At 46.1% G+C, this 27,565-nt stretch overlaps 1 protein-coding gene across 1 annotated transcript; it reads right to left on the minus strand.

Moving 5' to 3' along the window:
• Positions 1–20,432: 20,432 nt before the first annotated feature.
• On the minus strand, positions 20,433–25,176 carry LOC127237030 (zinc finger protein 11). The gene is made up of 2 exons (XM_051205065.1): positions 25,043–25,176; positions 20,433–22,583 (listed from the first exon to the last, which is right to left on the minus strand). The coding sequence occupies exons 1-2, from the start codon at positions 25,050–25,052 to the stop codon at positions 20,611–20,613; spliced, it is 1,983 nt and encodes a 660-aa protein (XP_051061022.1). The 5' UTR covers positions 25,053–25,176; the 3' UTR covers positions 20,433–20,610.
• Between the last annotated feature and the right edge of the window lie 2,389 nt (positions 25,177–27,565).

Here is a 27,565-nt window from a genome sequence, read left to right on the forward strand (position 1 = left end):
CTGAGCAGCTCTGATGACTCTGCACGTGGGCTGATGGGGACAACGGGAGGCCCTCATAGTGTCTGTCCATGGAGGCAACTGTCCCTGTTTCACAAGTGACAGAGTTGAGGGCCCAGCGGGGAACGTGGTGGGGAGAGGGTGGCTCCCCAGCAGTCTGGTCCACTGCCATTAGCAGCAGCTAGTGCCGTGTCTGCTGCTGCTACAGCGGGCCAGTCGCACTCAGGATCTACCCACAGGTACACAGATGCTGGCCCGGGGCCTTGCTCCAGCAATCGGGAGCGCTCACCTCACCTTAGACAAGCTATTCTGAAGTGAAGGCGGTGTCCTGTTATCTCCCTCCCTGTGGCCAGGAGAGAACTGTGGGTCTCCCCGGGGCGCTGTTGCTTGTGGGGGGGTGGGTGCCTATAGAGACCTCTCTCGTCTGTCAGTACCCATCGCTTCAGCAAGATGCTCCATGCAGTTTGTTCCAGGCTGAGACCCTGCAGCTTAGCCTGACGGCTGCCCCCTCGCCAGCTGTGGAGAGGCTTCTAGCACCTGGAATGAAAGTGGGGGTTCCGTTAAGGAACGGGTGGATGGTTAGCCCAGGCTCTGAGTAGGGAAGGGGCAGCTTCAGGCACACTCCGCAGGGCCATGCCAGTGTCACCTCCTGGCCTCAGATGTAGGAGCTATGGAGGAATCGATGCTCCAAGTGACAGACCTTCCTGGTCCAGAAAGGGCCTCTGATCTAGGCCCAAGGAGTGCCCAGCTCTAGGAGGGAGCTGGTTCTGAGGCAGAAGATGCCCAAGGGCAGAGCCACCCACGTAGACTTGGATGTATAGTAGGCAGCTTCTGCCATTGGACATATATAATCACACACCCCTCCCCAACTGGTCCCATCTCAGGTAAGACAGGCTTCCGCACACCCCAGGTCACACTTCACACACATGCCACTGGTGCCGCCCCATCCTACACCCACCTGTCAGGCTACACAGGCCAGCGTGGGGGGGTGTCTGAGGTGTCATGGAGGCCGCCCCACTCTGCCCTGTATCAAAGCACGTTCCTATGATGTCCCATGTCGTCCACCAGCCTGCAGGACACAGCCGTCCAGTACAGTAGCGAGGAGAATCCTGAGGGTCTTCGTCACATAGCCCTTCGTGAAAGCCAGGTCTGCAGGCTGAAGCTGTCTAGATGCTGGTGTCTCGCTCATTTTAAAAACCCAAACTCCAATAAAAGTTTTCTACACTGGACAGGTGAGATAGTTCCGTGGTGGGGGGGTTGGCTAGCGTGCCCAAGGCTTCGGGCTTGCTCTCCAACACAACTTGTTTGTACCTCTGGTCTTGAGTGAAATGGTCAGTCAATAGGCATAGAGTTCATCGTGAACCACCCCGCCTGCCTACCTCCATTGCTGCAGCCTGGGGGTCGCCCAGAGAGGGAAAAGCAGGGCAGTACCAACGCACTGACTCCGGGGTCGTGTGCTGCAGCTGAACCCCTGTATAGAGGCTGTGGGAAGGAAAAAAGAACATCTACCTCACCCCCAGGCTGTTGGATGGGGCACAGTCTCCAGCCACACACTGCGCCACGTGCGTGTCCTGTAGAACATGAGTCCTCAGGGCCATCAAAAATCAACAGATTGCTGCTAAAAAGAACACACACACATTTCACTTGCAATTCTGATTTGTGTGGTCTGAGGCCTGGACCAAACTGACCCTCTACATTCAAGTGGATGACCAGCCTGTGACCATGTTGAAACCCTGTGGAAGGTCTGAAGACTCTTACCAACCAGTGAGGGCCCAGTACCCAACAAGGGTAGTCATGGACTCGTCTGCCTTTCTTTGGCCTTCTGAGCAAACCTGTGTTCTGTGCCTGGGAATAAGTTCAGAGCACACCGGTGTGACTTCAAGAGCCAGGGCACAGCCAATGCCACTCCCCCTTTACAGTCAGAGACAAGGGGAAGGGGGATTGGGTCAGGGCTTCTCTGTGTATCTCTGGCTGTCCTGGAACTTACTCTATAGCCCATACTGACCTTGAACTCACAGATCCACCTGCTTCTGCCTCTGGGTGCTGAGATTAAAGGCGTGCGCCACCACTACACCAAGGTGTAGCAATTTTATCTGCCTGGGAGCCTGGTCAGAGCCATCTCATTGTTATGTCCACTCATGGCCAAGAGGGGGCACTGTGAGTCCTCCAATGCACCACCCTGGGCTGGCGAGTTCGTTCACTATGTAAAGATGCCTGCCACCAAGCCTGATGACATGAGTTCAGAGTCCACATGTTGGAAGGAGGGAACAAACTTCCCCCATGCTGACCTAGGACCTTCATGTGTGCCCTATGGTGCACATTGCCTGCACCTACACATAATGACATATAATTTTTTGTTGTCAAGATGTACAGTCTTTTGGAGCATAATGGTGCACACCCAGCACTTAGAAACAAAGGCAGGTGGGGTCTGGGTCAGCATTGTCTACATAGTGTGTTCCAGGCCTGCTGAGCCTACATAGTGAGGTCCTGTCTTTAAAAAAGCGCCACCTTGTGGCAATATTTTACCAAACACTACCAGCACTACCACCTTGGAATCAGTATGCCAGTCTGAATTTGGGAAAGCACAACTTAGTCCTTAAAATACAGAAGACGGGCCATGGTGCCAAGCAAATGAATTGGGGGTGAGATCAGGGCCACACTGCCTAGGTCACCCTCAAAACAGCTACAGCTTCCATGCTTAGGCAATGTCCAGCCACACTCACCTGAATCCTGGAAAAACCCTGAAGAGAGTAAAAACATCTATTTCCTATTCTGGATGAGAGCTGAAAGCCGAGGGGTGATGAGTTTGTAAAGACACTGGCACCATCTTCGAGGGATGCCCTGGCAAAAGCCTCCTTCCAACCCCCAGGGTTTCAGGTCTTAGCTGCGGGCTGTAGGCCTGTCTCCAGTTGCATCACCGTCTCCCTGGTACCCTCTGTTGCTGTCTTTGTCTGTTCCAGTCCACATTCTTTCTCTCTGCCTCCTGTGTGCACCACCAACCCTGAGGCAGAGGCAGGTGGATCTCTGTGAGTTTGAGGCCAGCCTGGTCTACAAAGAGTTCCACAACAGCCAAGACTGTTACACAGGGGGGAAAAAATCCTGTCTTGAATGCCCCCCTCCAAAAAAGTAAAAAAATAGAAAGAAAAGGAGAGACGGGAAGGCTCTGTGCACCAATCCCAGCAGCCCTTCACACCAACGCAGGGCCATGTTTGTACCAAACCACAGGCTTTCTGAGGGACTGCCAAAGAAGGGACTACCAGGCCTCTTCCAGCCTGGGTGGGTGAAATTGTTCCAGGGTCAGAGTTCACCAAGTTTGTCAGACTCATAGTGTTTCTTTCCAAGGCTGGTGGGAGCTGTCTGGAGTGGTCATGGCTGGTGTGTCTTCAGCTTAGGTAGCGTTCAGGGGTTTGCACAGAGGGCCCACTATCCAGAAACAGCTGGTTGCCATGAGGGCAGGGCGGCTGACTGCCCATTAGGGACCTGTGCTAGGCACCAGAACAGGCTTGCTAGTATCTGATGGGAGAATTTTCTCCCCAGGGGTTGCTAACAGCCTACACTCCTTTTAAGGTCCCAATAACAAACCAAAGTTTTTTGCCTTCAAAGCTCCCGCCTGGGAGCCAATGAGTCTGTCGGGCATATTTATAAAGAATGGGTGAGGGGTTGTGGGTAGGAGTATGAACGACCCCAAAATGGCTATTCTGGAAAGTCTGTACCCAATATGGATTTAACGCCCCTCCCCTTCTCCTAGTCTTGTCTAGCCTATGGACTCTAGCCATTCCCTGACACAGGAGTCACCTGAAATCAGGGCAGAACTGTATACACATAGTGAGGAAGAATGGCTGGATACTCCATCCAGCAAGGCCCCGGTGACCCTCCCCATTCACTCTGTCTAGAGGGTGGTGTTGGCAGTCTACACAGCCAGCTGTGCTGGTCTTTTTGTAAGCAGACCCAGCTGGTCTTAAGGTGGAGGTTATGTTCAGAGGAGAGTAATATACAGTGCCTGCTCCGACAGTTTGTTGGATTTGGGGGATAGGGCTCATGTCCCATCACACACACACACACACACACACACACACACACACACACTGTTTAGTGGGAAAACTCAAAACCTACCATTCTCTGGGGGGAAAAAAGTAGAAAAACCATCCCCAGATTGGGCAAGGAGATTGCTGCCGGACAACACAGCCTGGACTGAGTGCATTTGCCTTCTTTCCAACACTGGCCAAGGAGATTTTCAACAACTTTTACTAGGTCCATTTTAGAAAGATTAAAGACAGCTACTAAAAAGGTTCCCTTTATCACCCAGTTGGTCCCAGATAATAGGAAAAAAGTTACAAAGGTTAAAAAAAATTAAAGGTATAAGTAGGGCCCAGTTGCCAGAGGTAGCTCAAAAGGTATTTAACAGAGAACTGATTGAGAGACAAGAACTTTTTCATAATCTGAAAGCTACTGACACCTTCTCTGATGATGAGACCCAGTTAGACTTAAGACACCCAGAAAAACTTTGGTGTCCCATCCTCTGTCAGAAGAATCTCTCTTAGCTGAAAGTCCTGTCCCCAATCAAAAGATGTGGTTGGATTATCTCTCAGGTTTACAATAAAAATTACTGGCGATCTAGGCAGAAACCAAGCAACCAAGATTGGTCCAACACTAAATTCCCCTAATTGTTCAACTAACCATTTCCGAGACCCCCATCCAGATCAAAGGGAACCCAAAGGGAAACCTCAGACCCTCTCTAAGCCTGGCTTAGAGAGACAGGTCCCCTGCCAGTCACCCTGGAATATACTTTGTCTGTGAAGAGACCCGGGACCCCTGAGTCTCATGAGTCTGATTCTTTCTGAGAAACAGGTGTCCACCATCATGGATCATTGTCGGGTGAGTCAACCCATCTTTGCTTTTAAATGGACAGATCCAAAGGGAAGTTGCAGCGGGCAATTTTACCTGGACCAGGTTGCCCCAAGGATTTAAAACTATTTTTGATGAGACACTAAATGCTGATCCCCTGCCCTTCCATGGAGGTTTACCAAGGCCATACTCTTAAATGTGTAAATAAACTCCTCCTAGCCGCTAAACCTAAAAGAAATTACAAAAGGGTTTCCAAGGGACTGCTGCCAGGGTTACAGGTCGTGAGCTACAAGATATTGGGTAAGAAAGCACAACTTTGTACATCAGAGACTATCTCAGCTCCCAGCTGAGGGGAGGCAAAGGAGCCTGTCTCAGAGTAGGATTGCCACCATCCTTCAGATCCCAACTCCCAAGACTGAGAGACAGGCTCAAGAGTTCCTAGATGTGCTACCACTGCCCCTGAATAACAGAATCTGCAGAAAGAGCAAGGCCTTTCTACACCAGCACACAGGGTCTGACAAAAGGGAACCCTGAGCCTCTAATCTGGACCAAGACTAAACAACTGGCATTTGAAGTTTTAGAAACGGCTCTGACTTTGGCTCCAGCCCTTAGCACTTCCAGATGTCTCGAAACCTTATCATCTGTTTGCCCACAAAACAAAAGACATTACAAAAGGGGTTCTAACCCTGATCCCTGAGTGCTTGAGTGTGGTGATACTGTCTGGGTCAAGCAGGGTAGTCAAAGAGGTACTGAAACCCCACTCTCCCCCCACCTTTCACCGCCCAAGCCAATGGTCTGGTGCCGGGTATTTTAAATCAACTAGAACAAGGTAAAAAGACGGACAACAGCTAAGCAATATGGCTGGGGGCGGGGAGAGGGTTGCTTCTCGGACTGGCAATGTCTGGACTGAATCCCAGCAAGCACAAAAAAAAAAAAAAAAAATCCCAGCAAAGCTCTAGAGAGCGTATGCCCAGCGGATGTGAGGCCCAAGCCTGGCACCTCTCGAAGGAGATGATGGAGGGTGGGGCTGGGAACAAGTTGCAGTGGTTAGGAAGTTAAATCGGAGCACTAATAGGAGCTAGATGAGTGAAAGAACAAATCTGGCCTGGACATTCTTGTTGAGTGACCGCCAGGTCTCTGAGTCACACGCTGGGCATATGCTGAACCCTCCTGAGTGCCTTACCTTGGCAGCTCCATCTATCTACAGGACACACCAGGACGTCCTGAGCGTATCAACCTGCATGGGCAGGGTTTTGTGGCAGTAACAAACATCTCCCCAAATCCCAGCAAGCCAACAGCATGCAGAGCTGGCAGAGGTTCCGCTTCGTCCTTGTCACAGCAGTCAAGGGACATGTGAACACCTGAAGCTCATCCCACCAAGGAAGAGCAGTCTGAGAGGGGACCCTAGGAGCCAGAGCCTGGAACCATGTACACCACTGATCTCCCAACATGGAGCTCCAGCCATTGAGGAGCCGGCAGTGTGGACCATTAACACTTAGGTTGGAAAGCTGGGAAAGGCCTAAAGCTGTGGGTGTACTCTATACATGAGGAAAAGTATTTCAACGAGAATAAAGTTACATTACCATTGTTGGACAGGAAGCAGGGGCTACTGTCCCTGGGTGACAGGAGTCTCAGGGTAATCCCCACTGAGGACGATGCTCACAAAGGTGTCTAGGCCAAGCCCATTGTCCTGATGCACACAGGTGTGGCTGATATGACTGCCCTGAGTGTTTCAAGCCCAGTACAGGGTAGGGGACTTCTCTGTCTCCAGAGTCTGGAATTAGCCCCCCCAACTCTTGAAAGGCAGGTGTCCTTGTCATTATGTCCAGGTAGGAGTCTCTCAGATCCTCTGAGGATCCCTGTTTTAGGTCATTAACCCTTCATGGCCCATGCTAAGAAAGCCTTTCATTGCAGAGCTATGTCTCAGCTCTCAGCCCTAAAGCACACTCCTGCTGCCTCTGAGATACTTTTTTTTTTTTTTTTTTTAAGCCAGAGTCTCACTAAATGGTCCCACATGGTCTGGAATGCACTGTATAGACTCAGGCTAGCCTGAGTACTGCTGTGTTCTTCCTGCTCTGCCTCCCGAGTGCTAGGGATACAGGTTCAAACCAAGGTGCCTGGCTGCATGCAATCTGCATTAATGTTTTCTCTATTATTTATGGTTTGTGTTGTTGTTGTGTCTGTGCATATATGTCTGTGTACCACATATGTGCCTAGTGCCCAAGGAAGCCAGGAAAGTGAGTTGCAGACAGTTGGGAGCCACCATGTGGATGATGGAGATTGAACCCATCATCCTCTGGAATGGTCCTCTGGAAGAGCAGCCTGTGCTCTCAACCACTGAGCCATCTCTCCTCCACCATTACCACTACCTTTAATTCTTTTCTTTGTATGAACTCTGCATTTTGTCAAAGACCAGGTGAGCACAAAGTCCCTGTAGCTGCTAGGTAGAGGCTGTGAAATGGAAGCTAGCTCTGTTTCAGTTAGAAGACTCTAGGCTAGTTCAGGAGACAACAGTGGCCAGAAGTGCACCAGAGGTGCCTCTGAAGATGGAGGACAAAACTGGGGTAGGATCTGGCTGATGATTGGCTGGCTGGCTGGCTAGGGGCGGGGGCTCAGGAGAGCTGCCCGGGTGTGGTCCAGGCCATGGCAGCTTGCTAGGAAGCAGGGTTTTCACCTTGAAGCCAGGGACCTGGAGGGCTATGATGTCCTCTATCTTTCTCTGCTCCAGACTCTAACCCAATGGGAACTTCTGCTTGCCCTTGACTGCTCTGCATGCCTTCGGGATGTCTCAAAAGGCTTGTGACCCTCCTCCCCATCAACTGCAAGTGGTTACTATTTATGTTTGACTGAGCCCATCAGATAGAAGCAAAGGCCAGTGATACCTGTGACAGCTGCAGGCTCATGGGCCAGCTTGGGGCCAACAGAAGAGCTAAGGATGCCCACAGATGGCAGTCCTTTGGGGCCAGAAGATACAGGTAATACCCCTGAAACCCTCAGTCTCCTGCAGGCCATGACACACAGTACCCTTGGGTGGAAAGCTGCTCACACACACTCCCTTCCACTTAGTTGGTAGGAGCTCCTATCCTGCTAGACTGCTGCCCAGTGTGAGCTTTGCCAGGCATTTCCTAAGTCCCGTCTCTGCCTGAGCTTCATGCTATTCGATGGAGATGAATTTAGATGAGGGAATGTAAATGAGTCAAAACATGGTCTAGTACTGGACCAACCACCTTCTCCAGTTCCCAAGCATCCCATACTCCCAGACAATCATGATCACTTTTCTGTCTCCAACTAGTAGATCGCAGAGGCTACCAATGTAGAGATGATTGGCCACACCATATATGTGTATGTATATATATATGTATTGTATGTATGTATCCTTTTTGAGACAGGATTTCTCTGTGTAGTCCTAGTTGTCCTGGCACTAGCTCCGTAGACCAGGCTGGCTTCAAACTTACAGAGATCTGCCTGCACCTACCTTCCGCCTCCCAAGTGCTAGGATCAAAGGCATGCACCACCACTGCCCAGCAGGCCACACCTTATATTATATCTAGTGCTTTTCTGTAATCTGCTAACCTAGCATGTGTCTGCTCCAAGGCCAAGCAGGACAATAAAATTAACTTCCAAACTTCCCTCCTATGGAGTACCTCCAGTAATTGTACTGGCTGGCTAGTTTTATGTGAACTTGACACTAGCTAGAGTCAGAGAGGAGTGAACCTCAACTGAGAAAAATGACTCCATAATATCAGCCTGAAGAGCATTTCTTAATTAGTGATTGGTGGGGGAGGAGCCAGCCCATTGTGGGTGGTGCCATCACTGGGATGGTAGTCCTGGGTTCTATAAGAAAGCAGGCTGAGCGAGCCATAAGGAACAAGCCAGTGAGCAGCACCCCTCCATGGCCTCTGCGTCAGCTGCCTCCAGGTTCCTGCCTTGAGTTCCTACCTGACTTCCTTTGATGAACAATAATGGGAAGTATAAGCCTAACAAAAATAAACCCTTTCCTCCCCACAGTGCTTTTGGTCACAGTATTTCTTCACAGCAAAAGCAACCCTAACTAATAAACATCAATCTTCTCAACTCAGAGTCCTCTGCCTTCCAAGCCCAGACAATCCTATCTAAATTCAGGTATCAGCATACCTTACCCTCTGAAGTTGCTAAAAATAAGGGATTTCCTCTGTCCTGGTTGCTGTTGGATCGTCTATCCAGCATCACACACATACCACCCACAACCACCACCACTGTGAGCGGCTGTCATTATTAAAGGACCATTGCCTTAAATCCATCTCAATTCATGTCTACAGAACCGGGAAAGAATCTTAAAAATTGTCAGATCTTTCCCCCCCCTAGGAAATTCCCCCTCTAGATCTAATACCAGCCAAGCATTATAGGAGGCATGTTCTTGGCCAGAACACAACAAGCAGGACATAGGCTCACAAAATTTCATTGCTTGTGGTTTCATTTTGAAGCAGGGTATTAGATCACTCTTAGAGCTCGGGCTAACTAAGAACTCACTATAAAGCCCCAAGTAACCTTGAACTGTAGCAATCCTCCTGCCTCAGCCTCCCAAGGCAGGGTCTCACAGTCTGGAATTTACAATCCATTCATCTGCTTCAACCTCCAGAGTCCTGGGACTACAGGTGTGTGCCACCATGCCCAGCTGGTAAAAGTTGGTGACCCCAGAGAGTCAGGAAGTATATATAGATACACAGTAAAAGAAATGGGGGGTTCAGGGACTGGTGAGCCACACCTGAAATCCCAAAACTCTGGAGGCAAGAGGGTGCTGAAAAGTTCAAGGACAGATAGGGTACATAGTGAGACCCTGTCTTCAAAACCAAAATAGGAAGTTATAGAGATGGCTCCATGGCTCAAAAGCCACATGCCATTTCTAGTCTGTTCTCTCCGCTTCATGCGTGCAGGTGAAGATGTAGGCTGTCAGCTGTTCTGCTGGCATGCCTGATGCTGGTTGCCTGCACCGTCACAGATTCTAACTGTCTGGAAATGTAGGCCGACATAAGCTTATGCTTTCATAAGCTGTGTTGGTCATAATTAGTCCAGTGTGGAAATGTGACGCCATAGTGCTCAGTTTTCACACCACAGTGTAGTCTTGTGCCACCACTGTGGTACAGGTGTCACCACAAAGATCCATTAAGTCATCACAGTGCTGCTGCCTCTGCCAACCCTATATTGAGCCATCTCAATGCTAAGTTGTGACATTACAATGCTTCTGTGTGCCAGCCACTCCGGTACTCCATTGAGGCATCAGAATACTTATTGTGACATCACAGTGCACACTTATATCATAAAGGTATGAATTCTGATATTAGTGTTGAATTTTGATATCACCGTGTCCCATTCTGACATCAGAATTCTTTACTGTGCCACTGCACACACCTTCCACCAGAGTGCTGCATTGTGTCACCAACAGTCCTTCATTGTTACATAGCCATACTCTGTTGTGTGACATCACAAAGGACAGTTTTGATTACTGAATGCTCCACTGTTAAATCACAATGCTCCAATGTGCCATCATATTGATTTGTGACATCACATCACTCACTTGTGCCATCAGAACATGAATTATGACATTATAATGCTCCATTTTTATATCTACTGTTACATCACAGTGTTCAATTGTGATGTCACGGTGCAACAGTGACAATGCACCACCGTGACATCGCATTGCACCACTCTGAAATCACATTGCATCATTGACATAGCAATGCACCACAGTGACATCACAATGCACCACTGTGACATCATAATGCACCACTGTCACATCACAATATGCCACTATGACATCACAATGCAACACTGTGACATCATAATGCACCACTGTCACATCACAATACACTTATGTGACATCATAATGCACCACTGTGACACTGCAATACACCACTATGACATTATAATATACCACTGTGACATCACAATGCATCACTGTGACATCACAATACTTCATTATGCCAACCCAATGTTCTTTTGTGACACGATCCCATTGTGACATTACAATTCTGTGATGACACCATTAATGTCAGTGTCACATCACAAGCCCAATTTTGTCCTCACAATGCCTCATTGTGATAGCATAATGCTCAATTCTGACATCCCAATTTCCATTGTGATATGACAGTTCTCTATTTTGTCATCCTAGTACCTGCTGTAACATCACAACGATCAGTTCTGATGTTTAAAAAAAAACAAGAAGATGACAAAATGGTTGTCTTAGGGTTACGTTGCTGTGATGAAACACCATGACCCGACATAAGTTGATGAGGCTTACACTTCCAGATCTGTTCATCATTGAAGGAAGCCAAGAAAGGAACTCAAGCATGGCAGGAACCTCGGGCAGGAGCTGATACAGAAGTCATGGAGGGGTGCTGCACACTGACTTGCACCCCTGGCTTGCTCAGCCTGCTTTCTTATAGCACCCAGGACCTATTCCCCAGGGATGGCCCCATCCATAACGCGAAGGGCCCTCCCTTAGTCATTAATTAAGGAAATGCCTTACAGCTGGACCTTATGGAGGCTTTTTTCCCCCAATTGAGGCTCCCTCCTCTCCAGTGACTCTAGCTTGTGTCAAACTGACATAAAACTAGCCAGAACGAATGACCCATTGTCAACTTGACACACAAACATCACTATCAAGCCACAACCTTCTCTTATTTATTCCCGAGATCTTAATAGGTACATCACAATATAAAATACTCCATACTCCAAATTGTGTAAGTTCCACAGTCTTAAGAATCCAATGGCTGGGCGTCGGTGGCCCACACCTTTAGTCCTAGCACTGGGGAGGCAGAGACAGGTGGATCTCTGTGAGTATGAGGCCAGCCTGGTCTACAGAGAGAGTTTCAGTGCAGCTAGGGCTGTTACACAGAGAAACCCTGTCTTGAAAATCAAAAAAAAAAAAAAAAAAAAAAAAAAAAAAAAAAGGAAGGAAGAATTCAAATGCCTAAAACAAATTTGTCGGTTTAAAAAAGCCAGTCTCAGCCAGCCTTTAATCTCAGCGCCATGAGTTCAAGGCCACCTGGATCTGCAAAGCCATATGGGATCACAACCCACTGTTCAAGATAGATTTTCACTTATGCCATCAGCATGTCTCACTCAAATAACAAAAACATTTGCCCTCAAAATGATCTTTCTCTAATTCCAGTTGCTTGGAAAGTAACAGTGACAGTAGCCGTATCTTGGACTCAAGGTCAGCCTGAGAAACTTGGTGAGACCTTGTCTAGCTTTTTTGGGGGGTGGGGGTCAGGGTTTGAGATAGGGTTTCTTTGTATTATTTTGGAGCCTGTCCTGGCACTTGTTCTGTAGACCAGGCTGGACTGGAACTCAGAGATATGCTTGCCTCTGCCCTCCTGAGTGCTGGGATCAAAGGTGTGCGCCTCCACCGCCCAGAAGAGACCTTACCTTAAAAACAACAACAAAAAGCATGCTGTTCACACGGCAGCCTGAATACCGTTCTGAAAGGTAGAATTATTTATAATACTCAGTGCTATTTCTGTCTTCAAAGGCAATGTCTTCTTTCTACCGGTTCACCACGCATCTCATTCATGTTCCTCTAGGCATCTCCTCACTTTGGTCTTTCACCAACTCCTCTCCCCCCTCCCCAGAGCTAAACCTCACATTTCCCCAATTACAGATGCAAGCTCTCCTCTCTTCCTAGGCCTGCTCCTGAATTCCTCCCGTTTATCTTTCAGGTCTGAGTTTCAGGACAGCCAGCACTACATAGACAAACCCTGTCTGGAAAAACCATTAAAAAAAAAAAAAACAAAAACAAAAACAAAGCCAGTCTTTTAAAAATCCAACGCCTTTTAAAATTCAAAGTCTCTCAATTGTGGGCTCCTGTCAAATCAAAAATAAATTAAATACTTTCTTCCTTCAAGAGGGGAGAACCAGGGCATGGTCACAATCTGAATAAAGCAAAATCAAATACCAAAACTTTAAATAACTTAATATTCAATATCTGGGATTCACTCACCATCTCCTGGGCTCCTCCAAGGGTCAGTTCTCCGTCTCTGCCCCTCAGCGCACACAGCTGTCTTCTGGGCTCAGGCAGCCTCCACTCCATACCGCCGCTGTTCTTGATGGTCATCTCATGGTACTGGCATCCCCAAAATGCTGGGCTCTTTCCGTGCAACTGGGCTGCACTTTCACCGATAGCATCTCCTGGGCTCTCGTCATGGTGCCACGCCTCAGCTTCTCCGCCTGACCTCTTCAATAGCTACCGAGGCTGCACCTGCACCTGTGGCCTCGCCTCCTCTCACGGCCAAAGCTCAGCTGCTCTCCATGGCCCCTTCGTGCTTTCAAAACCAGTACCACCTGGTGCGGTTTACACATTAGCAAGCTCAGCTGCCAGCACCCGGGACAACCTTGGCCACCTCTGGGGCACAGCTTCTGTGTGCTGACTCTCAGGAAACACTTCCCAGGAGATGTCACCTCTCAGTCATCACTGATTTCTCAGCTCCAGGTGACCAGTATCAGTTACCCCGGCAAAACAAAGGTTTTACTTTAGTGGCTCTGGTCTCTTGTTTATCAAAGCTGATTCTTCGGCCGCAGCTGACCAGAACCACAGGTTCTTCACACAAATGGCTCAGTAGAACCTTTGCTTCTCTCTGAACCTTCACAAGCCAGGATTGCTCTCAACATTCTTATCTCCCAGGACCCGACAGGACAGCTCACCGTTGAACAGTCAGTGACACAAAGTTCCAAAGTTCTTCCACAGCCCTCCCCAAAACAACATGTCAGGTCTGTTACAGCAGTACCCCACTATTCTGGTAGCAACTTGTCTTATTAGGGTTTCTGTTGCTGTGGTGAAACACCATGACCAAAAGCAAGCTGAGGAGGAAAGGGTTTTTTTTTTTTTTTTGGCTTACACTTCTGTTTCACTGAAGGAAGTCAGGACTGGAACTCAAACAGGGCAGGAACCTAGAGGCAGGAACTAATACAGAGACCACGGAGGATGCTACTTACTGACTTGCTTCTCACAGCTTGCACAGCTTCTTTATAAAAACCAGGGATAGCCCCACCCACAGAGGGCTGGCTCCTCCTCCCCATCAATCACTAATTAAGGAAATGCTCTACAGGCTTGCCTATAGCCCAACCTTATTGAGGCATTTTCTAAATTATGGCTCCCTCCTCTCTGGTGACTCTAGTTTGTGCCAAGTTGGTATAAAACTAGCCAGCACAATGGTCATACATGAAATGCTACGTTATCCCACCACAATACTCCATCACCCCATCATTATGTTCCGTTATATGAATGGTCCATTGTAACGCCACAATACACCACCGTGATAGTACACTACTGTACTGTGTGTGTGCTGGCAAGTTTTCTGTCAGCTGACACAAGCTAATATCATCATAGGGGAGGGAGCCTCAACTGAGAAACTGCCTCTGCACCAGCTCCTGCCTCCTGGGTCCTGCCCTGTCTGAGTTCCTGTCCGGACTTCGTCTGATGATGAATAATTACGCGGAAGCATAAGCGAAACAAACTCTTTCCTCCTAAGTTGCTTTGGTCAAAGTGCTTCATCCCAGTGATGGTGACCTTAACTAAGACCCACTCCCGAGATCAACGGTGCTGTCCCGGTACTCTATTTTGCCACCACAATGCTGTTCATGATGTCACAGTGATGGATTAGGACATCACTTCGATGCAATGTCCTTAAAAATGTTCTGTTTTGCCATGACAATATCTTTGGCTAACACAGTGCCTCCTTATGCCATAATAATGCTTAATTGTGACATCATAATGCTTCGTTATATCATCTTAGTGCTAAGTCATTCCATCAATGCTCCTTTGTGCTAATATGTGACAATGACACAAAACTGTTATTGTCTCACCACAGTGCTGAATTTTGACGTTCTAACCCTACATTATGTCTTCACACACCTGCATTCTGGCATCTATGCTGCAGTCAGTCTATCACTGTTCTGCCATGTGTCATCACCACGCTTCACCATGCCATCGACAGATCATGTGGTTCTATGTGTTGCATTTGGCATCATTACAGTGCTGACTTGTGGCATCCAAATGTTTCACTATTCTATCACTATAATCTAATGCCACCACAGTGCGACACTGGCATCACATGGCTGAGATGCAGCATCAAGATGTTTTTACATGCTGGGTCATGTCAGTTCCCACTTGTGATGTGACAACACTCCATGAAATGTCATAGTCCCTCAGGGTAATGTTAAGTAGCTCAAAGCTCCCTTGTGACATCACAAAGGTCAACTTTGACACTGTAATGATCAATTGTGCTAACATAATGCTGAACTGTGGCTTCACAGTGCTACATCATGCCGTCATGGTGCTCTGCTGTGTTAGTACAATGCCAAATTTTGATGACACAATGTTGAATTGTAACCCTCACAATGCTGTATTTGATCACAATGCCTCATTGTGCCATCAAAATGTCCTTAGTAACATCATATAGGTCGCTTGTGAGAGAACAAGAACACACCTTAGAGGCGGTCTCACTCCAGCCAGAACCGCGCACCCCATCTCCTGTAAACTCCATTGCAGCTTGAACATCATCCCCTTACCGTGGCTAACGATTTCAGCTTCCCAACGTCAATTTCCTTAAGTCAATACTGCCAATACCATTCCTGCATGTCCTATTTAATTATTAACACTGCCTGGCTAAACTAGACCTTTTGATCAGTCCACTCTCCGGCCCCGATAAAATCCCCAGCCTGAAAGAGAAGTGTGTGCTCTCAGGGTCAAAGCAAACCTGCCCTCATGGCCCCGCGGCCTCTTTGTGCCCTTCTTTTTCTCCCCTGCCTTGTGCTGTCACACTGCTGTTTTGTGAAGTGATAACGGAGTACTCCACTGTGACATAGCTGCTGTCGTATGACAGACACACCGATGCTGCGCTATGACATCATCATTCCCGACTGTGGCCCCACACTGGCCCATTTCACCATGAAAAAGAAAACGTTGAAATTTAGCCTCGCGGTGTTGCTAGATTGTGACATTGCACTATCCCATTGTGCCGTTAGTAGGCTTTGTTTCCATGACAAAACTGAATTGTGTCCTCACAGTGATTGTCATGATGATACTGAACGATAGCAAAAATTCTGAATTGTGACACCACAAAGATGCATTGTGACATTACGTGGTTCCTGTGACATCACAGGATTGCTTTGTGACTCGACAGTTTTCCACTGTCATGTCAAATTCCCACTGTTACAATGCCCCACTGTCATGTACTGAGTGAGTTCCAGCATCGCAATGTTCCGTGGGTGGTGTGACATAATGCCAAATTTTAATGCCACAATGCTCCTCTCACATGACAATTCTCTTGGGGATGTCACAGAACTACAATACTCTGTTGTGCCTGATAAAGTTCCATTGGATTGTCACAAGGTGCCGATGTCAGATTACCGAGCTGAGTTGACACCATCTTATTGCTAAGCAGAACCTGATCACGGTTCTTGTTGTTGTTCGGGCTTTTGTTTTGATTCGTCTGAAGGAATGTGGGGGACTTCGGAACTTTGGATTAGAAAAGTAGTTGAACAGGGTCTGAAGAACCTAACAGTTTATTTTAGTGGAAGCCTGGAAGACAGACGTGCAGACAGTGGAGATCCAGCTCATGACTTCGCAGAGGGGAACAACGACTCTATTAACAATGGGACTGGGGACCATTTGTGTGATATCTTGGCAAAGAATCTGACCACTCTGCCCATGCCCTGATGACCTGTGTGAGGCCACATTAGACAGGAATGGACTCATTCTTTTTGCAGAGGAAATTTCAGGACCATATGATATTGAGTCTAAGTATGGTCGTTATTGATTACTCTGGTGCAAATCCACAGTGAAAAAGAGGAAGGGGAGAAAAGTAAACACAAAACGTGCAGCTTGGGTAGGAACTGAGCAGGAGGAAGCTTTGAAGGACAGTGAAGTCAGGTGCTAAAAGAAGCAGTAATCACTCAGGAGAATGAAAATGGCCTCCATAGGCCCATAGGGAGTGGCACTATTAGGAGGTGTGGCCTTGTTAGAGTATGCGTGGCCTTGTTGGAGGAAGTGTGTCGTTGGGGGTGGGCTTTGAGGCTTCAGAAGCTCCAGGGGTTCACTTTCTCTTCCTACTGCCTGTGGATGCAGATGCAAAACTTTCAGCTCCTTCTCCAGCACCATGTCTGCCTGCAGGCCACCATATTCCCCATCCTGATGACAACGGATTAAATCTCTGAACTGTAAGCCAGCCCCAATGAACTGCTTTCCTTTATAAGAGCTGTCACGGTCATGGTGTCTCTTCACAGCAATAAAACCCTAACTAAGATGGGACATTAGGACCACTGGAGAGAAATGATCTGCTCTGCATCAGACAGGAAGCAGACCCTTGGGGACACCACCTAACCAAATTCCAATCTGTGAAAGGAAGGAGCATAAGAAATTTTCTGACCCTAGCAAGCATAGAAAAGCTGCTGGGATTGTAGTCAGAGTGGCAGAGTCCACCCCAAGCTGGTAGCTGAGCTTGGCAGTGTCATCCATGTGGTACTGCTTTTGCAGACTGCTGATGCAATCTTCTGAAAATATCTCTTACATTCTTTGAGACTGGCACCTTTTCTAGACCTCACAGCCAGAGTTAATAATACACCTTGAAGTTACTTAAGACTTCGAGCCTACTGTGCACTGAAACTGTTTGTTTAACCTGCTTTCGAGAGAAAAAAAAAAAAAAAATGTAACAATCAACCTTGCTTGCTTGCCTTGGATTTCCCATATAATCAACTTCTACAATACAAGCTAAATGCATAGCATTTTAAGTTATGTACTCTTCAAAGCCGCTGACACAGATAATGCATGTGTATTACTTACTGAAAGCAGCAACAGAAGTAGAAAGCAACTTCCTAAAATCTACCAGAAAGGTTGACAACAATCATTTATGCATATTGATGGAACTCAACACAGGCACTGATGCAGAGGTCATGGAGGGGTGCTGCGGAGCTGCTTACTGACTTGCAATCCCCTTCCTGCCTTCTTCCTTTTTTTTTTTTTTTTTAACCTCCCTCCCTCTCCCTTTCTTTCTTTTCTGTTTTTGATTTTTTCAAGATAAGGTTTCTCTGTGTAGCCCTGACTGTCCTGAACTCGGTCTATAGACTAGGTTGGCCTTGATGCAACCTTTCTTTTGTAAAATGTATTTTTCATGTGCATTTGCTGTTTTGCCTGCATGTATGTCTGTGTGAGGGTGTTCAATCTTGGAATTACAGACAGTTAAAAGCTGTCATATGGATGCTGGGAACTGAACCCATGTCCGGTGGAAGAGCAGTCAGTGCTCTTAACTGCGGAGCCATCTCTCCAGCCCTCAACCTGCTTTCTTATAGCACACAGGACATCCATCCCAGGTGTGGCATTGCCCATTGTGCTAGCTCCTCTCACACCAATCACCAGTCAAGAAGGCATAAACAGGCCACTTTGGTGGGGGCATTTTCTGACCTAGGTTCCCTCTTCCCAGATGACTCTGGCTTGTGTCAAGCTGACATAGACTAGACACCACAACTCTAATCCTTCATCTGTTCTTAAAGTGTCTCTGTACCCTTAGCACACCCTCCGGGAGGACCCCACATACCAGGCAGGTGCCACTCCATACCACCTCCAAGAAGACTGCCATCCAGGAACTTCCCCCACTAACAGCTCCTGCCCCAGGTGTCCCACTACCCTGAGCATTGTCCAGATCTTGCCACTACAATGTTATTCTCTACACACACACACACACACACACACACACACACACACACACACACACACACACACCAGTGTTGCTAAAATCCCTTCCCAGAGGGAGGCAGGGGCAGGCGGATCTTTGTGAGTCTGAGGCCAGCCTGGACTACAGAGTAAGTTTCAGGACAGCCAGGACTATATCACAGAGAAACCCTGTCTTGAAAAACCAAAACACCAAAAGAAAACAAAACAAAAGTATCCCTTCTCATAAAGAGCCAACAACAATCAACCAGAGGTATTATTTCATCTAAGGTCACTCTGGAGAACCAATGAGTTTATTGGACTTACTTACACAGCAACACAGAAGAAGCCTCTCCGCCATTCCCCCTTGCCTATACGTCTGAGCCCTTCCTCATGATCACATGCAATTAGGGCAAAACTGCATACAACAGACAATATAGAGTGCAGTCAACTTAGATGAGGGTCCCAGGATCACACTTCTCCTATGAGGGCTCAGCCAACAAACCCAGCTGCGATAAGCGTTTGCCAGCAGGCACAGCTGCACTCCTGAAGCTTTGGTTGTTGGCTCAGAGGAGGGCCAACAAATGGTTACGGAAACAAAGTCATAAACTTGAACTCATGCATGTCTTTCTTGACTGACAGAAGTAGAACCAGGAAGTAACTATTCTAAACTAAGAATCATGAAATTTTAAGATGAGTCACATTTAGACAAAATAGTCTTTATTTCCACCCACCACCACCCCCAAAAAAATCAAGGTTTCTACTCCCTTAAAAGTATTTTTGGTTTCTATAATTTCCTTTTACTCTTAACTGTTATCCACGGAGCATGGAGTTTCTGTAGTCCTATTCCTAAAGTTTATCACTAGATTGTGATTTGTATGTCACAGTCAACACAAATGAATACCGTTTCTGTGTTCTTTGTATAACTAAGGGGTGATTTGTAGATTAAAAACATATGATAAAAAAATTATTAAAAACTTAAGATTCAGAAAGCTAGAACACTTTATTATACTTTCACATCCCTCATAATTCCTGGTAACTACATAAAGGATGTAATAAAATATCACTTGCAAGAAAATCCTCAGCCGGGCGGTGGTGGCTCACACCTTTAATCCCAGCACTTGGGAGGCAGAGACAGGTGGATTGTTATGAGTTCAAGACCAGCCTGGTCTACAAAGTGAGTTCCAGGACAGCCTCCAAAGCAATACAGAGAAGAAACCCTGTCTCAAAAAACCAAACCAAAAAAAAAAAAAAAAAAAAAAAAAAAAAAAAGAAAGAAAGAAAAGAAAATCTTCAAATCTATACATCTATTTGAAGGAAAAGAATTACCAGTCATCTAATTCCTAAAAACTGGGGGAAAAAAAAGTATTACCAGTCATTCACTATTCCTCAACAAAATATTACTAAGATCTGTTTTGTATGTACTTCAGAAAGGTGGTCTAATCTTTGTGACAAAATAACATGTCAAGCAATACATATGAGAGACAAGAACCTTCACTCCATTCACTCCACGTATGTACTAAAATAAAGCTTATACGTAATATACACGGTTTTTCAAAATCCATTTTATGCTCTCTGGAGAAAACAGTTTAAAACTTCTCAGAAAGTAGCCCAAGGGCTTGATGAATGATAAGCAGAAGCTCAAAGTTTGGCCACATTCTACATAGTCCTAAGAGTTCTGTGCTGTGACTATTCTTTATGTACATTGAGGTTTATTGAGCCATGGGTTGTCTTCAAGAAAAGATTTGAGGTATTAGTAAAAGTTTTGTTAACTTTTTAACTCTTCTGATGGCTACACATAGGACAGTGCTCTCCACTGTGGATTTGCTACTGTCCAATAAGAGCTGTAATCAAAGGCCAGGCCATATTGTCACATCTGTACATTGTTCTCCACTGTGGATCAGTTAGAATGGGATAACAGCTACACACCTGTTAAAGGTTTTGCTGAGTCTCTCACACTTGTAGTGTCTCCTGCATGTATGAACCTTTTGGTGTGAAGAAAAGATTCAGCAGTTGTTAAAACCTGGAACTCCATGTGTAGGGTTTTTTTTTTCTCCTCTATGAACTATCCAGTGACAAATACCTCACTATCGAGGCTTGGGCAAATTCTCTCCACTGTTGGGTTTCACTTGCATATGCGTGTCCTGGTGCCGTTTCAGGCTGGAAGACGTAACGAAGGCTTTGCCACACTCCTTACACATGTAGGGCTTCTCTCTGGTGTGAACCCTCTGGTGTCGGTTAAGATGTGAGGAAAAGTGATAGGCTTTGCCACACTCTTTACATTTGTATAACCTGTCTCCAGTATGAAGTCTCTGGTGCTTAGCAAGGTATGAAGAACAGTTAAAAGCTTTGCCACACTCCTCGCATACATAGGGTTTCCCTACAATATGGATCCTCTGGTGTTTATTAAGGTACGAAGAGCAGCTGAAGGCTTTGCCACACTCCTTACACATGTAGGGCTTCTCTCCGGTGTGGGCCCTCTGGTGTCGGTTAAGCTGTGAGGAAAAGTGATAGGCTTTGCCACACTCTTTACATTCGTAGAGTCTGTCTCCAGTATGAATTCTCTGGTGCTTAGAGAGATAGGAAGAACAGTTAAAGGCTCTGCCACACTCTTTACACACATAGGGTTTCTCCCCAGTATGGATTCGCTGATGCTTAGTAAGGTAGGAAGTGCAGTTGAAGGCTTTGCCACACTCCTTACAAATGTAGGGCTTCTCTCCACTGTGGATCCTCTGGTGTCGGATAAGCTGTGACGAACACTTAAAAGGTTTGCCACACTCTTTGCATCTGTAGGGAACCTCTTCAAAATGAGTTTTCATGTGCTGGATCAGGTAAGAGGAACAGTAAAAGGCTTTGCCACAGTCCTGGCATTTGTAGGGTTTCTGTCCCGTGTGGATTACCCGGTGTCGCGTGAGGGTTGAACTGTTATTGAAGGCTCTGCCACACTCTGGACATTGGTAGGGCTTCGCCCCAGTGTGAAGTATTTGGTGTCGAGTCAGGTTTGAGTGGTATTTGAAGGTTTTGCCACACTCCTTACATATGTAAGGTTCCTCTCCGGTATGGATTCTCTGGTGTCGAATAAGCTGTGAGGAAAGCCTGAAGGGTTTGCCACACTCTTTGCATCTGTAGGGAACCTCTTCAAAATGAGTTTTCATGTGCTGGATCAAGAATGAGGAACAGTAAAAGGCTTTGCCACAGTCCTGGCATTTGTAGGGTTTCTGTCCCGTGTGGATAACCCGGTGTCGAGTGAGGGTTGAACTGTTATTGAAGGCTCTGCCACACTCTGGACATTGGTAGGGCTTCGCCCCAGTGTGAAGTATTTGGTGTCGAGTCAGGGTTGACTGGTATCTGAAGGCTTTTCCACACTCCTTACATTCATAGGGCTTCTCTCCGGTGTGAATTACTTGGTGTTGAGTAAGAGATGAGTGTTTACTGAAGGCCTTCCCACATCTTTTACACTTGTATGGTTTCTCTCCTTTATGGATGATCTGATGTTGACTAAGGGTGTGACTTCTCTTGAAGGCTTTGCCACATTCCAGACATGCGTAGGGTTTTGCTTCAGTATGAATGACTTCGTGCTGAGTAAGGGTTGAATTATATTTAAAGGCTCTGCCACATTCTTTGCATTTGTAGGGTTTCTCTCCAGTGTGGATTGTTTGGTGCTGAGTAAGTGTAGAATGCGTAGTAAAGGCTTTGCCACACTCCTGACATTTGTATGGCTTCTCTCTTTTATGGGTCAGCTGGTGCTGTGTAAGGTTTCTTCTTCTCTTGAAGGCTTTGTCACATTCTTTGCATTTGTAGGGTCTCGCAGCAGTATGAATTATGTGGTGTTGGTAGAGGATTGAGCGGTATTTAAAGGCTTTACCACAATCTTTACATTTGTGGGGCAAATCTCCTTTGTGTATCCTGTGATGCTGATCAGAAGCTGAATCGTCAATGAGAGCTTTGCCACGGTCTTTCTGTTTGTATGGCTCCTCTTCGCTATGCGCACATTGATGGATGCTAAGTTTTGTGTGTTGATCAAAGGCTTTTTCAGAGTCATTACTGTCACAAAGATTTTCTGGAGAGAAAAGAGGACATACAATTTCAACCATGCCTAAAGCTATTTCATTACCGTTATTTCCAAGCCTCATTAGTGATTTTCCTATTTCCATTACACATATACTGGATTCTCTAAGTACCTGTATCTGCATTTGGACATAGGAAAGAATTGACGGTGGTTAGCTGAGAGCAGAAGTTCACACCTGTAGGCTCAGCATGTAGAAAGATCACGGGAAGTGCAAGGTGAACATGTGCTCCACACCAAGTTACAGGGATAGCCTGGGCTACACAGTGAACCCTTGTCTCAAAATAAACAAACAGCAACAGCAAACCAGAACATCAACGAATGTTGAAGCTGTATATTTTGGTGCAGAGAAAACAAATTTGCTGGTGACAGAATAATGAGTCCTTCAAAAAGACAACCCTCTTTAAAATCTGTTCTTCGCTCTCAAATCTCTTTTCCAAAGGAATGCTTGGTTCAAAGTTCAGTCCAGCTACATTTCAATGGTTCAAGATCTTAATTAAAGCATGGAGCAGGTGCATTCAAAGAATTACCCAATTCTCAGTTAAGAGGAAAGTTATGTTTCCAAACATGCTGTGGACATTTAATCAAACATACAGTTTCTTAACAGTGATTTTTCTGAGATGCTGTATGCTCTTGCTCTCAGTTGGCAATGGGTTGTACACGGTTGCCACATTCTGACTGTACAATATTTTCTAGCCTTCACATTCACTGATGCTCATAGAGCTTCTCTCCTATATGAACTCTCTGGTGTTGATCTAGAGTTGAGCTATTAGCCTGGCAGTGGTGGTGCAAGCCTTTAGTCCCAGCACTTGGGAAGCAGAGGCAGGTGGATCTCTGTGAGTTCGAGGACAGCCTGATCTACAAAGAGAGTTCCAGTACAGGCTCTAAAACTACAGAGAAACCCTGTTGAAATATTATTGAAGCCTCTGTCACATTTTTGACATTTGGAGGGTTTTGCTTGGTGAGAAAATTTTGGTGTCAAGTAAAGGTTGATTGATATTTGAAGCCTTGCTACATTTCTATCTTTCCTTAGTACAAACTGTCAAGGCCGTAATTTCTGCATCTTTTTATCATATTTTGGAATGGGGGGGGGTTGCCCTGCTTTTGTCAAGAGCCTAGGGTATAATGAGAAGAAACAATTGCAAGAAATCAACATAACAAATCCCCTCAGTTACTACACTAAGGTGAATTGTTTCTGGATCTAACCTCAATACCATGGCCAGCAGACATGTCCTCCAGACAGCAGAACAGCAAACAGAATGACCTCTCCATTTCCCCGCCGTACCCACTGAAAAGCCTGTTACTTCCCTCGTCAATCACAGCTCTTCTTTTCTGAAAACAGCACCCTACCAACACCCCAAAACAAAAACAACCTGCCACGTCTGTCTGCTCTCTTGGGAGAGAAAAGAAGACGAACAAATGAATATATTTGTGAATTGTCTGAAGGCTCCCTGATAGGGAATGTCAGTACATCCTGCGCCACAGAGGAAGAGATAACAGATATACTTGGACAGTAGGTCAGAATGGAAAGACTAACCCTAAACCTAAATAGTCATTTCAGTATCAACAAGATCGTATTACTTCAGATAGTCAACCAGAGAAGAGACTATAAAATATTTTTTTAATGATTTTTTTTGTTTTGTTTTGGTTTGGTTTTTGGTTTTTGAGACAGGGTTTCTCTGTATTGCTTTGGAGCCTGTCCTGGAACTCGCTCTGTAGACCAGGCTGGCCTCAAACTCACAGAGATCTGCCTGTCTCTGCCTCTGAAGTGCTGGGATCAAAGGCGTACGCCACCAATGCCCGGCAAGATTTTTTTTTAATGTATGCATGTGTTTGTTGTGTACAGGTATTTACATGTTGAGTGCAGTGCCTGCAGAGGCCAGACGGGAGCAACGGAGCCCTGGATTATGGGAAATTGTGAACCACCCAACATGAACATTGAGAACAAAATTTGGGTCTTCTCACAAGCAGGACTCACTCTCAACCACAGACTGCCCCCTCCAGCCCAAGCCCAAGGAGTCCTAAGCAGAAATATGAGCAAACATTTCTAACAGGAAATATAAAAATGAAACCCTACAGAAAGCATAAAACAAAAATCTATTTGAAGGACTCTAATGAACTCTACATAGTTCAGTGATGCAGTTAGTGTCAGGATGGTCCCAGTCCACAGAAATAGGAGTAGCTGATAGGTTTTACATTATTATTGTTTTAATTTGTTATTTGTATATTTAAAGGTTACAAAGTATAACCTGTACTGGGTCTAGAGAGATGGCTCAACAGTTTGGAACATGTGTAGCTTTTCCAGAGGACCCAGGTTCAGTTCCCAGCAACCACATGGCAGGCAACTCAAAATAATCTGTAAACTCAGCTCTAGGGTCTCCTGAAAACTTCCCAGTCCCCATCTGAAAGCGTGGTTTCTCATGTGTCTGTCTTCTCGTGTCATTCCTACCTACCTGGGTACATGGTTCCTGATTCTTGTCTCTTCACATTCCAAGGCGCCTGTCTCTGCTCCAGCAATGAGACCAGGTAGAGTTTACACACAGCAAGGCCTGTTTATTGCAAAATAGAGAACCATGTTTGGTTAAGAGTCTCTAGTAAGTGATAACATTTCTCTGACCATGCTGCCCTGAGAGAAAAGAAGAGATATAAAAGGAGGTTTGAGGAAATGGCTTCTGATTATTCCCTGCCATACACATTAGAATATGCCTTCTATTTATTTAATCCCAGCAGAGGCAGGCAAATCTCCAAGTTCAAGGCCAGCCTGGTCTTACAGAGTGAGTTCCAGGACAGTCAGGGCTACATAAAGAAAAACCAAACAACCAAAAAGAAAAAGAAGAAGAGGAAGAAGAAGAGGAGGAGGACAAGGAGGAGAAAGAGAAGAAGAGGAGAAGGAGAAGAGGAAGAGGAGGGAAGGATTTTCACTTGGAGATGCTAAGCTTCACTTACACACATGACTAACTCAAAGCAGACGGGCTTTAAGAAACAGCCACAGCGTTTCATGCCAGCAAGTTTCTGAAGTCACTACTCAACTAGAGCAGTGGTTCTCACCCTTTCTATTGTTGTGACCCTTTAATACAGTTCCTTGTGTTGTGGGGGACCCCCTACCATAACATTATTTCATTGCTACTTCATGACCGTATTTCTGCTGCTGTTAAGAATTATAAATGTCTATTGTGCAGGGTATCTGATAGGTGGCGCCTAGGGGGGGGGTCGAGACCCCCTGGTTGAGAACCACTCATCTGAAGGAGAGCCCTTCTTCAAGAAAGAAGATTTCAACACAAATACAATTAAAATGATCTCCAGACCATCAAACCCCTAAATATTTCCCTTATGTGTAGGAATGTCAACCTGCCTTTATACAAAATGGAAGCCCCTGAGACACAGTCTACAGAGAAGGGAAATCAGATGTTGAAGGGAGTTAAGAATTCTGTAGACAAAAGATCCTCACCCAGGGAGACAAGGTTTCTGTAATTTTCCAACATCACATTTCTATATAAATTCCACTGAGCAGGGTCTAGGCATTCCTGCTCCTCAGGAGAGAAATCAGTGGACACATCCTTGAATGACAACAGCTCCTGAAATAAAAGTTGATAGATAGCACAGAGAACTAAACAAAAAGAAAACAAACAACCCAATCAAAAACATGGGCTAAGGAACTGGACGGAGAGTTCTCCAAAGGAAAAAGACAAATGGCCAATAAATACTTTGAAGCCATCAAGGATATGCAAATTTAATACTTTCACATTTCAGCTCACCACAGTCAGAATGGGTATAATCAAGAAAACAAATGGCAAGGCTGGAGAGATGGCTCAGAGGTTAAGAACACTGGCTGCTCTTCCAGAGGACCTGAGTTCAATTCCTAGCACCACATGGTGGTGGCTCAAAACCATCTATAATGAGATCTGGTGCCCTCTTCTGGCCTGCAGGCAGACATGCAGTACTGTATAATAATAAATAAATCTTTAAAATAAAAAAAATGACAAGTGATAATGAGGATGCAGGGAAAGGAAAACACCAAGTCACTGTTGGTGGGAGTATAAACTGGTACAGCCACTATGGAAATCAGTGTGGAGGTTTCTCACATGTCCCAGCATACATCCAGAGAGCCCCATATTCTACCACAGAGATACTTGCTCATCTATGACCAAGGCTGCTCTATCCCAATAGCTAGGAAATGGAATCGGCCTAGATACCCATTAGCTGAAGAGTGGACATTGAAACTGACGAATAAACACAGTGGTATTTTGTCCAGCTGTAAAGAAAAAGGAAGTTCACAGGGAGATGGATGGAACTGAGAGGAGTTATACTGACCCGGAAGGACAAATGCCACACGTCCTCTTTAGTATACTAGCCTAGCTCTTTGCCCTTCACTTCCCTTGGGGTGTTTGCGGAGGTCAGGAAGCTAGAAAGGGGCCTCTGAAGGGAATGAGGCCTTAATGGAGGAGGGGCATTACAGCACATGTGACATGAAAGTGGCAGGCGTTTACAGGGATAACACCTCCCCCAGTGGGCTGGGCCCTTGCACGTCAATCATCAGTCAAGAAACTTCCCCACAAGCCAATCCGATGGGGGCATTTCACAACTGACGTTCCCTCTTCTCTAGTTGGAGCCAACAAAAACAAAACCACATAACCAGGGCATTGAGTTCTGATTAGCAAGCAATACTGTTAGAGCTGCAGAAAGAGCTCGGAGGTTACTGCTCCCTACAGAGGATAAGGACACTTTTGGGCACGACTGACAGTGTTGGTTCCCTCCTCGGGACCCACAAGGCAGGAGGAGAGAACCAACTCCCACAAGTTGTCCTCTGACCTCCACAAGCATATTATAGTGCGCACACACAACCCCATGTATGTATGTACACATGCGCGCGCACACACATTCACACACACACACACACACTAAAATTAATTTTAAAAGTTTAAACTCTGGGGGGAAAGCATTCTAAAATTTATACAGAAGGCAAATACCCAGGACAG

Source organism: Phodopus roborovskii, unplaced genomic scaffold, assembly GCF_943737965.1.
Source record: "Phodopus roborovskii unplaced genomic scaffold, PHOROB, whole genome shotgun sequence".
Taxonomy (NCBI): domain Eukaryota; kingdom Metazoa; phylum Chordata; class Mammalia; order Rodentia; family Cricetidae; genus Phodopus; species Phodopus roborovskii.